Genomic DNA, 12,579 nt, shown 5'->3' with positions numbered 1-12,579 from the left:
TTATATTTAAATAATGCCCCTATTTCTTTTCAGCCCCGTCACTTAAACCTTTTATCAAAGGAATAATTTGACATTTTGGGAAATATTTGCTTTTTTGACCAAAGTGAGATTCATTCATCGATGGAGACTAGATGCTGTAGCTTATGGTCATTGTTTTTTTTTCTCTTTCTTTCACAGGTTCAGGAGTGGCTATGTCTGAACTGTCAGATGCAGAGAGCGTTGGGGATGGACATGACCACACCACGCTCCAAGAGTCAGCAACAGATACATTCTCCTTCTCATGCAGCCAAACCGGAACTTAAATCTGCTGCTTTGACTCAGCCAGCACCCCAGACACAGCCCCCTCCTCAGATGCAGCCTCCAGGGCAGGCACATCATCCAGCGCAAACTCACCATCCAGCGCAGACTCAACCTCCAGCGCAGACTCACCATCCAGCGCAGGCCCATCCTCCAGCGCAGGCCCACACTCCAGCGCAGACTCACCATCCATCGCAGGCCCATCCTCCAACGCAGACTCACCATCCAGCTCAGGCCCATCCTCCAACGCAGACTCGCCATCCAGCGCAGCCCCATCCAGCGCAGCCCCATCCAGCGCCTGGCTCTACCCAACAGGCTGGTCCAGCTGGCCCAGGTCAGCATCAAATAAAGCTCCCTCCAGGGTCAGTCGCTCTCCCCGGCATGGCCAAAGCCCCGTCCCAGCCTGATCTATCCCGGAATTCTCCTGCCCACCAACCCCAGCACACCCGCCATGACCAGACCCGCAGTGCGGGGAGCTCTCCTTCACGGCAGCCCCCACCTCCAGAGCAGACATTTGGGAAGCTGTTTGGCTTTGGTGCTTCTCTTCTTAACCAGGCCAGCACTCTCATATCTGAGACTACTCAACCACAACAACAGCCCCCCAAAACGGCCCCCAAACCAGGAGGACCTCCTGGTCCAGGGCCTGGGGTGGGTAAACCCTCAGGACCTCAGCCTGCACAACAAGGGCCTCGAGCCCAAGCTCAGCAGCAACAACAACACGCCCCCCCGGACTCCACTAAACCCAAAGCTTGTTGTCCTCTCTGCAAGACTGACCTCAACATCAGCAACACAGCAGAACAACCGAACTACAACACCTGCACACAGTGCCACCACCAAGTGTGCAATATGTGTGGCTTCAATCCCACTCCACACCTAGTTGAGGTAAGACTCTGATTCGATCGGTTTGGCTTTCATTTCTATGAAACAAAGTGTCAACTGGTCTGCAATGGCTTTCAGACCATGAATTTGCTAAATGAAATGATTTGTTGATGTGTTTCCAGAAGAAATGCTTCGTCATGTTGCAGATGAATGGGTTGTGTTGTTATCTATTCTTGGCCGCCTTCGCTTGAAGGGAATAGATGCAATTTACAGATGATTCTTGTGCTTCAGGTGCTGTCAATTGGCCAACAATTGTCTCTGTTTGCTCTTTCTCCGAAGTACCTCATGATCCCCATTCTGTATGTCAGGGCTGGTTCTTGTTGTTTCTTACTATTTTAAAAGAATCCTTAATCCAAAGGGATCAATAAATTACTTTAAAAGATATCATGCAAATGACAAAAGAAGATTTCTGCACCAGAAGGGTTGATTTGTATTTTCAAACTGCAGGTTTCTGTAGCTTGTACACACAATGCTTTATGTAAGCCTGTGAGCTTCTTCTATTTCTCTCTCTCAGTGTTTCTCAGTCAGGACCTGCTCTGGTCTGCTCTGTCAGTGCCTTTCATGTAGTTGAGTGAAGTCCAGGCTGTGACTCACCTCATCAGTGTGCACTCTACCCTGGAGCTGCACAGAAATATATGACCCATCTCCAAAAAGCTGGGCCTTATCAAGTTCAATTGAATGGTTAATCTTAGTATTGATTAGTCACAGGGGTTAGCTGAGGGTATATTTTTTCCTGAAGTAATTCCTGGTCCTCTGTCATGGTGGGAATCCAGTTGGTAAGAGCAGAGACTTGCAGTAAGCCAGGCAATAACAGAGTTTAATTATGCAAATCGCCTCCAATTGAATAATAGCAGTAATAACTGGCGTTCTGCAGAGCCCTGACTTTTTATGGGCGATCCTTGTCTGCCCAGGCATCTGGTTGTCAGAGGCACTAGCACAGGCCATTCATAGATCGCTATGGAAACAGAGAGATAATTTGTTTGTCAGGCGTCCCTTTCATGCTCGGCTGCTTAGATGCTGAGAGTCTACAAAAACTTTCAGACTGCTGTTTCTCTGTTTTCAGGAGAGACTTTGTTATTAGGTGTGATTTGTTTCTGCTCTGCTGGCTTCGGCCTCAGTCCAGCATAAGGTGCATTATTTCCAAACCTGTGAACAGTTTTTGTTGTCATTTCATGTGAGTTGGCAGGTTGGTCACTCCAGAGTGGGTGAGAACCATTTGGACATGGTGTGAGGCTTTGTACTTTGAATCTTGGTTTCTCAGCCTGATTTCCACAGCCTGTTTGGCACATTTTTCCTTCTTATCCTCTTCTAACTTTTTTGTTTCTCCGTTTCTTTCATCTCTGTCTTTTCTCGCCTGTTGCAAACAACATTTTAATCACTGCTCTGTGTTTTCACGATGGTGTGGTGACAAAGCCTGTAAATGCATAATTTCTTCTTGTCACTGGTCTGGTTCGATTTTTTATAGTCAATCTGACAACAAAAAAAAAAACATTTAATCTGTGCTCAGACCACGGTTCACCAGTGTATTAAAGGACAAGGCTATAGTGATATTTAATATTTGTGTTATTTTCAACAAATCCTGAAAAAAACAAAACCAACAATGTGCAATTCTTCCCTGTCTATAACTCTCAGTCCATTGGTTATTACTGATGATGTAATGTAGATCTTTAAAAACAGTCATGAATATATACTTTTATTTGAAGTACTAAGTGTTATGTGTTTATAGTTTTTTATGAGATTTGTGTTTTGATTGAGGAATAACAAGAATCGACTTTATCAAAGAGTAGAATTTCTCTTCTCAGGCTCAACTGTTTAAGGATCTTTTCATAAGCAGCAATCAGTTTTAAATGGTTTTCTATATGATTATATGTCCCCATCTTTCAAAAATATAAACAATTTACAGTAAATATAGTCCTCACCTGCTTATGAGAGCTTATGAAATGCTTTCACTAATAGAAAGTAACACAAATGGGAAGAACATGCATGTACCAAAGTTAGGGTGCATCAAAATACACATTTCCAGCATATTGATTTACATTAAATTACATGTCATTTAGCTGACGCTTTTATCCAAAGCGACTTACAATCATGTTACATTCATACACTGTAGACACAGCTACAGGGAACAATTCAAGTCTTGCTCAAGGACACATCGACTAGGGCGGGGATTGAACCGCCAACCCCCTGATTGAAAGACGGACCTGCTAACCACTGACCCACAGTCACCCTATTGATCTGTGTGGGTGCTAAAAGTGTTGTTACAACACATGCAAAATAACCCGGTTCTATCGGAGCCTTGTCACGGTTCGAGGCATTTTCTTGCATTTTTATGTCAGCCTTGTGAAGTTGTCAATTGGAGTTCTGAAAACACCCCAAAATGCAAATTTTTTAAATTTCACATGCCGTGTTGCACCTCTAAATCTCAATGAATTTTCCCAAAACTTTGCAGAAGTCATTTCTATGTGCATTCGAACGAAATGCAACCCCAGACAGTTCAGATACATTGACATTAAAATGTTGCATTGAATTCTGATGCACCCTAACCAAAGTAATTAAAGCTGTTTAAAAAGAACAATATTAAACTACAGTAGCTACAGAAAGCATGGTCTTTTTCAAGTTTAAATGTGTCTACTAATCACAATGGACTTAATCAGGTTTTTTTTAAAGGCAAAAATATGGAAAAAGTTAAAGAAATATCCACAAACTGACCTAAATGAATTACAAATGCAGTATAGGATTCAGAAATACTGCCTATTAAGTGTTCACCACCATTACTATGTCACACCTAAAGCATGATTTGTAATAGACATTCTCTAATGAAATCCTCTGTCACTGTACTTGACACAGAGGATCTGCTTGGGGATATCAGAAAAATGTTGGAAATATTCAAGAAAAAACATTTTCTGTCACCCCATGAGTGACACACTGCATAATTAATTTAGAGCAAATTAGGCTGAGCTGTATCATATAAAACAAACATTGTCGGCCCCTTTTTGATCTGAGATGAGGCAATGAATGCCAGCGTCTGTGCGTGAACAAGTGAAACAGAGGAGGAGCGAAAGGGAAGAGGTGATAGATTGAGAAGGAGGAGGAAGGAGTGAGAGTGAGAATCAGAGATAATGAGTGAGAGGAAGCCAACTGTTTGTTACATTGCACAATAATTCACATCAATTAGTGCTGAAAGTCATGTGTGGCTCCTAGTAAATAAGATGTCCTTGTTTTAGGGCTGTTTCCTCCCCCATTACGGTTCTCAAGGAGATTAAAACCAACCTTGTGTCATTGTCGTCTCCCCAGAGTATGGTTGCTAATGCAACATAAGATGTTTTCACTGGAGTGTCTCCTGATCAATCTGATTTACAGTACGCTGTCAGTCCTCATCCCTAAAATGTTTTTCTTCCTCGAATAAGATATACTCCAGCCTACAGCCATGCCTTAGCTTTTTCTTGACAATATGTTGACACAATGCATGTTTTAGTTCCCAGCAGTTTCACTAACACATTATTTTTCCCATATGCCCAACATTTCGTTCCTACGGCTGGGCAGGCGTACTGATCTGACTCAGTGTGTCTATTATTATGATATAGACGTGTCCCCTCTGTTCATAACAAGATGGAGGCCCTGAGTAGATCATTAGTAAACAGACCAATTTCTCACAGAATTGTAGAAAAAGTGTAGAGAAACAGAAAACCTAGTTCATCAATAATTCAACGAGGGAGAACATTATAAATAGTTCATGCAGTGCGGAGCAGGGAGAGTGCTGTGTTTGATTCATCATGTCACATAAGGTCAGTGTGTGTTGATGCCCGTGTGCATGTTGCATGCATGTGTATGAGAAGAGATGCAGTTGCATGATAGTTTGACTGCACAACAGTGTCTGTATGGTTGGTGTAAGAATCCAATATGATTTATGAGGGTATCAAATTCTGTATTTGATTTCACATCAAGTCTACTTACTGTATTCAGAACATATAGTTGGTGTCTTGTATCAAATATATTAACTGTTCTGGCAATTCAGAGGAGTTTTATTCTAACATTTAACAGCCTGGAAATTATGTTTTAACTTCTAAATAAGGCTCTCTCTCATCCTCTAGAATATTAAGGTGGATCAGACAAAGTAAAGTAAAGTTCAGCTGTAGCCTTTTCTGCCTCTGGTTCCTGGTCACAAAGATTTGTTCTGCCAGAGACCACAGAGAGCTGAGATAAGATCAGCGGATTACAGTAAGTTTACATCAACATATTTACAGTTTAGAATGTCAAATCTGCTACTCAGCTGCTCATTATGTCACCTTTACCAGTATGCATTCATTGTAAATGATGACTCCCTAGTCATCCACATATATCCAGACACACACACACACACACACACACACACACACACACACACACACACACACACACACAAAGGCACTCTCTCACAGTCTCATTCTGCAATATGCTCTGCTTTGACAAAGCAATTACAGTCAGAGACTGTGCAAAGAGTAACCTTTAACAGTCTGTAATGCCGTCTGCAGCAGCTATATATTGCCAGAACACAGGATGCTGTAAACTGTGCTGTTAGCATACAATGACATGTTGATCATGATACATTGCAGATACATTGTGCAGCATGAAATTTAGCCTTTAAAAACTTGTTGTCGATTTTTCAAACATTTCGTTGTGCAAACGGAGCATACTGTTGACTCAGTTGAAGAATCACGCCAACAGCGACTGAGAGCTCTACACAGATTACATCCATATCTTGAATTAATCAAAGTCTTGGTGGGAATTCTACTTTTCCATTCACGACTACAGTTTGCTTGAGACGCAGTGCCCTTAAAGACACACCAGGAACTCAGTCAACACATGTAGAACATGTAGTATTTGCTTACGTGTCACAAATCAGTTTTCTGATCTCACACTGAGCCACAGTATAAATGAACATGTCATTCTCATTCTCAAATATACTGGAAGTGTTTTCTGAAGGTTGGCACCAGCCTATGTCTCCCTCAGGAGTCCCATCCAAAGCCAGATGGCTACCGGCATCATGCATCCAAGCCTGCCATGCTCAGTCTGGCTGCTCCCAAAGTGATGATGGTACACCATCACAGATTCAAACACCCACCCGGCCTCAATCAGCTGCTTGCTGCCTTTTAATACTTCCATATTCCTTTGTGCTGCATGCACTATGTGCTTGTGGACGGCCAGTGCACATTTATTACAACAATTCAGATTTGGACGCCCACATGCAACTTACACATGCTGCACACACCAAAATACATGTATTCACGCCCACTGAAGCACAATACTAAGAACTATGCAATATTTGTCAGTTCATCCTTTAACAGTGATTTTGAATACAGACACTCATTTGTTTTAGTTGTAGTTATAATATTAGCAAGAATAACAGCATTATATTACTATACTTAAATACAAATAATTGAGTTAATAAATAAAAGGATATTATTACCCATAACTACATCTTCTTGTGATTTTAGTTATTTTGACCATCCATTTCTTGAATTAGGCTACTGACCCCTTTGGGGTCGGCTGTAGCTCATGGGGATGAGTGGTTGTCCCTTAACCACAAGGTACCAGGCTCGATCTCCACATAGTTGCATGTCGAAGTGTCCTTGAGCAAGACACTGAACCCCCAGTTGCTCACCGGGTGCTTCACTGCAGCCCACTGCTCCTTAATAACTAAGGATGGGTCAAATACAGAGAAGAATTTCCCCACAGGGATAAATAAAAGTGTACATTTCTTTCTTTCTTTAAAAAAAAAATCTAATGCTAGCTTTTAAACATTTTCCAGCTCTGGAACATCCTGTTCTCTCAGCCCTCCTCCTCCTGTCGACAAGCCTTTGTTGGAGACTGCTTGCTGTTGACACATTGATTGAATTGGCAATTACTTCTGGTTGGATCGCTCGCAGTTGACATTGCAACACGGGTACTCAGCCCTCTTGATTCAGTCTATGTTCTGTTGATTTAGCAGCAACAGCAGGGTGAGCATCTTAAAACCCCTGCACATAATACAAGAGTATTTATAAGACACAGGTGACTCAGACACAAACAAAAAGAGGCAGAGCCAGTGAGATGGGTGTGTTTCTGTGTGTATACGGGGGTGGGGGCTCGTGGAAGGAGCTAATAGTTCAGAGTGTTTGTAATCCATGTTGAGGGAGTGTAGTGATCCCCTTGAGTATGATGCTTAACCCCGACGCGCCATTGTAACAATCCACCCACACAAATAAGTGCCATCTGAGACTAGTAAGCCTTGATGGCTGATTAAACTGAGACAAAGCCCATTTTGACTTGATATTAGAGTCGAAGAGACTGTAATGGTGAAACAAAGGTTGTTCCACCTAAAGCCTGTATTTCAAAAGAGGCGACGCATGTTCAGTTTGAATAAAATGAGCCAGATTCACCCACAACCATTTTGCCACAGTGACAAAATAAAATGTGTGACTGTGCTGCGTTAGACAACAAGACAGGAAGATGATGTGATGTAAAGCAGTGACTGCTTCCTGTTGAGATTATGTGACACCCAACACAGATGGCTCGCTGGTTTGGAGGCTTAAATGCCACTCACTCTCTTCTCTGGGACCTTTGTGTTTGGCAGCAGGCTCTGGGCTCTGTCTGAGCTGGAGTCACATGCACTTTGTTTAAACTCCTGTATATCACAGACCTGCAGAGAGATCCAGGACAAATCTCTCACAACTGCTTGTATATTCCAGTGCAATCTTGTGTGCTTTTTGAGATTTCAAAATAAGGAAAACAGGGTAAAGTCAGGTAATGCTGTGAGACTTTTCTGGTGAGAAAGTAATGTTAAGAAACTGAGTTACTGAAGGCCTGAGGTCTGGATGAGTCAGAATGAGATTCCTGAGATGTTGCACTGTATTTCCTGTTTTTAAAAGGGTGAGAGGAGACGCTGCATTTACTAGCACCATTTGACACTGGGATGGTATTTATGTGCCTTATTCTGCAAAGCGTCTGTTCACCACATGTGTTCATTTTTCACGAGATGTCTTTAAGGTCAACCTCGACCTGTTCCAAGCCCTGTATGCACCGGCATTCATATCATCTCATTTGATGAATGACTATCTCGGAGCACAGTGGCCATATTGAACTTGAATTACCCTCGAGTTTTTTTCTGTGGCTTTTTTTCTTCAAATCCTTCCTCTCCTACCTTGCGAGTGAATGTGCTTTGAAGCCTACAACGGACCTCAGCATTGGCTTAATCACCTCTTCAGAACTCATCATCTTCAAGCCCTGGTGGCGTTGCTAACGAGCTTTAGCGATGCTCCAAGGGCTCCTCGCAGTGCCGTGTCTATCCTCGGTGTCACAGCCAAAGAGGTGGGCCGGAGCAGTCCTCCCACCCCTGCTACTGGGGCCTTCTGTCTCAACACATCACTTCACCAGCCTTATCGGTGCTCCTGCTCTCTCTTCCCCAAAGAACCTCCGGCATGCAACAACTCCCTAATGCTGCCATTAGGAAAGAAGGAGGGGTCAGTTGAGTGTGTGCTGTGCTTAGAGGCTGCAAATACTAAAAGGCTGGCGACACAAATGTGAGATTATGGAACGGAGACGTGTAGTTGTATGCCAGGGGAATGAAAATACACAGCCAGACAGAGGGAGCGCTATAATGAAAGGGCAAAATGAAAGAGATAAAGCTCACTGATCGCTCAGATATTACATTTAACCCCTTGCTAATCTTCTCAGTGCTGCAGCTGTCGGGCAGCAGTGAAGATGACCAGATCAAGGGTGAGGGTCTGGACTGCTGCTCTGAGCAGCGGCCTAACAACAATATTAACAATAGCAAAAGCAGCATGAAGATCATTACACTTGGCCAGAGAGATGGTCCTCCCACTGCCTCTATTAGTCGAGACACTGATGCTCCACTGCCGGGGGCGTGACACAACAACCACTTGGTCACTGTCATTTTCTTATTTAAACACCTCACCTCACATACCAACACATACAGGGTTGTTCTTGTCTCAAATGTATACCTATTTACTTTCTTTTAAAAGCTATATTAGTGACCCCTGTGCTTTTTATATCGTACATAATGTACAGAAATATGCAGCAATGTTGTCTGATACTTTACTTAATGCACTTTGAACTTTGAAATGTGCCACCTTTTTCATCCTTTCGTTAACAACAGCAAGACAAAGTATGAGACAAGCCCAAAGTGACAGTCAACTTATCCATAAATGGTATAGGAAATTTTGTTTTTGTATTTCTGGTTGCTAAAGGCCCTAATGACCTATTTCTCAAGTTTGTTATGCTAAAGTAACGATAGTTTGGTTATTGCCCATTAGAGTCTTCTATTTTTTTCTGTCTTTGCTTTTTTACTGCCGTCTTGTGTGTGACCACAATCTTGTGACTGTTGTCTTTAATTTACCTTTTGTACAGTGGGATATGTCACTCCATTTTAAGAATTCCCTTCTTCTCTTATACAGTAAGTCTCACTCAAAGGAGGCTGATGGCGATGGTTCCCTACAAGTTAAAACATGTATGTAACTCCAAAATGAACATGTCTGAAACACTAGTGTAGCATTAGTATACATCATTTTTGCTGGACTCATTCCAGTAGAGGAATCAGCTGCCTAGATGCTTGTGATAGGTTGCAACTTGAGTAACTTATTAAAAAAATAAATGTACATGAACTGCATTTGCTTGGCTGATAGCTGCGGATTCGTCTGGTAGGGGTATTAGAAACTCATCTAAAATGAAACAGGGCCGAGGAGACAGCCTGATTAACTTGTCCTGGGGACAGGCATATGCAATGAGACACATGGCTTGTTTGGGCTTGGCTGCCAAACACAGTGTAAAATAGGTTTGTTCGACTGCAGCTTGATTAACATTTTGGAAAACAGACGTATGATTAGAGGTTTGACTGTTGTTTTGTCACTGCTTTTATTCAGTTTTTGCCTCTGATCAAAAAGCACATCTGACTGTAGAGTTTACCCATCGCCCATCCTCTGTATGATGCTGCAGACAAACTATACTGTTTCGTGTGTACATCTGACTTAATCTCAATCAGCCACATAGGCAATCTTAGTATATTGCTGATTCGCTGATTAAAGATTGAACCGGTGGAGAACAGTCAGGAAATATGAGACCAGTGGAGGTGTGGGAAGGTGAAAATAAGCCACATCAATGACTTCTTATTATACTGACTGTATTGGACAGTGCGACCACAGAGCAAGGTTTCATTCAATAAACTATCTGCGCTGTGTGCTGCCGCTCTTGGTGCATTTTATGTAAGATTGCAGAGCAATAAACATTGCAATTCATCTTGAATATTCTCAGAGCAAATTAGCAGAGCTGAGCTAAAAGTTAAGGACACTGTCAAATTCCACCCTCTGCCTTCAGAACCGCTTCAGCCATCATTTGAATGCTTTCTTACATGTCCTGAAGTGTGTGAAGTTGGATATTGGCTTGTTCTTGTCCCCTCGGAAAGATTTCACTTCTTTGAGGGATGAAAGAGGTGGATCCACAGAACCTCCTTTAAAGATTCAGTTATATTTAGACATGGTGGAGGCGATGGATTAACGTTATTATTTGCCATGTTTAGTAGCTTAGTGCCTCACATAAGATGATGTTTTTTTTAATGGATTTAGACAACTCTTGCGTTGTTTCAACGTGCTATGCAGGTTGTTTCTAAAATTAAATATTTTACATAATGGTCATTTTGTTCAGGACTTTGGAATTTCATTTCTGTTTATTTATCATTCTGAAGTCATTCATCTTGTTCTTGGTCTGTAATCCATTGTTGTTGTTACCAGAACCATCTTAATTTAGCAATTATAAATTTCAGAGGCACTTTCAAGTGACGTTTAGATAAAAGTTGTACATCTTACCACATACTTATAATTATGCAGATTTGTTTTCTTACGGAAATGCCTTAACAGATCCAGAACTTAAACAAACAATGTGCTCCTCTTAATGTTCCTGCCCAGAGGTAGTAGAAAATCTGTGTCTGTGCTAGACTCCCTCCAAAATGAAGAAGTGTGGTTGGAAAATTACTTTGTGTGTTAACTTGAAAGTCTTTGTGCTTTCACTGTTTCTTATTTATGTATCGAGAGCCCTCTACTGAGGCAAGGCACTCAGACTGAAGTGATCGGTCCCTGTGTGCTGGGCCAAAAGAGGGTACCTGAATAGAAACAGACAGATTGAGTAAATAAAGAGCAGAAAGCATGACCTGACACTGTGCTACCCGGCCTCCCGGAGGGGCAGAAGAGACACACATACTTAATGGCAGATGACAAACTGTTGTCCTGGAGCAACACACTATAAAAAAACTATTTTATATAAAGACTGCCACTGTTTTGGTAAAGTCTTCCACTCACAATGCTGTTTTAGTGTGCTTAATTGTTCACATTAGTCATGTAATAATCAGGCAAGGGATAGGGTAAGCTTTTAAGATCTGATAATTTTCCTTTCCATTCCATTCCATTATCCAAACTTCTTATCCTATTTAGGATCGCGGGGTTGCTGTAGCTGATCCCAGCTGACATTGGGCAAGGCAGGGTTCACCTTGGACAGGGCACCAGTTTATTGCAGGGCACATATAGAAACAGACAACCATTCATACTCACATTCATACCTACAGGCAATTTAGAGCCTTCAATTAACCTAAGCTTTGGACTGTGGGAAGAAGCCGGAGAACCCACGCTGACACAGGGAGAACGTGCAAACTCCACACAGAAGGACTGCGCGGGATCAGGGATCGAACCCCTCTAGCTGTGAGGTGCTGCTAGCCACTACACCAACGGCAGCCCATTTTCCTTTCCATTTTGTTTTAATTAGTTCACATATGTATCTCTTTTTAGCCCTATACTAGCAGCACCACACAATAGATGAGAATGTCAGTCAATTGATCTACTACTTTGGTCAGTGTGCCAAATACCATGGTGGCAAGTCAAGGCACTCAACTAGCTATACATGCTTGGCACACACATCAGCAAGGCTAATATCATTAACAATAAGGCCACTCACACATCTACACAATAACCACACAACAGCCCGGCAAAATAATCTGAACACTTGCCTCTCTCTCTCTAACCCGAGACACACACACAGACTTGTGTAGCTTCACCCTATGCACAGCAGGTCTTTCACAATTCAGTTAAAAAAATATTAAATCCTAACGTGAAAAAAGCCACTGCTTTTGTAGCAGGTAACGTTCGGATTTTCTTAACTACATTACTATTCAACAGCCGGTATTCAAAGGCAATATAAACAACAATACTTTTCTGTATTTATATTCATGAATACATGTTTTGCAACTTTAATTATTAATACTGCTGGACATAAAGAGCTTTTAAAAAACGAGTAGCAGGACTTTTCCAGTGACCCCCAAAGTGTTGCTGTTGATGCTTTTAGGGAGTCTCGAGTGTCAATTAAGACCCCCTGTATTTGGCACAC

At 42.1% G+C, this 12,579-nt stretch overlaps 1 protein-coding gene across 1 annotated transcript in view; it reads left to right on the top strand.

The window, feature by feature from the left end:
• bsnb (bassoon (presynaptic cytomatrix protein) b) overlaps positions 1-12,579 on the top strand; it is a 54,025-nt gene that overhangs the window by 17,897 nt on the left and 23,549 nt on the right. The window contains exons 3-4 of the mRNA XM_034533305.1: positions 178-359; positions 588-1,179. Coding sequence (XP_034389196.1) covers positions 178-359; positions 588-1,179 — 774 coding nt within the window. The remainder of the gene's footprint in view (positions 1-177; positions 360-587; positions 1,180-12,579) is intronic.

Source organism: Cyclopterus lumpus, chromosome 5 (genome assembly GCF_009769545.1).
Source record: "Cyclopterus lumpus isolate fCycLum1 chromosome 5, fCycLum1.pri, whole genome shotgun sequence".
In the NCBI taxonomy this organism is placed as follows: Eukaryota; Metazoa; Chordata; class Actinopteri; order Perciformes; family Cyclopteridae; genus Cyclopterus; species Cyclopterus lumpus.
The sequence above is the reverse complement of the archived record's forward strand: the minus strand, read 5'-3'. Positions and strand labels throughout refer to the sequence as shown.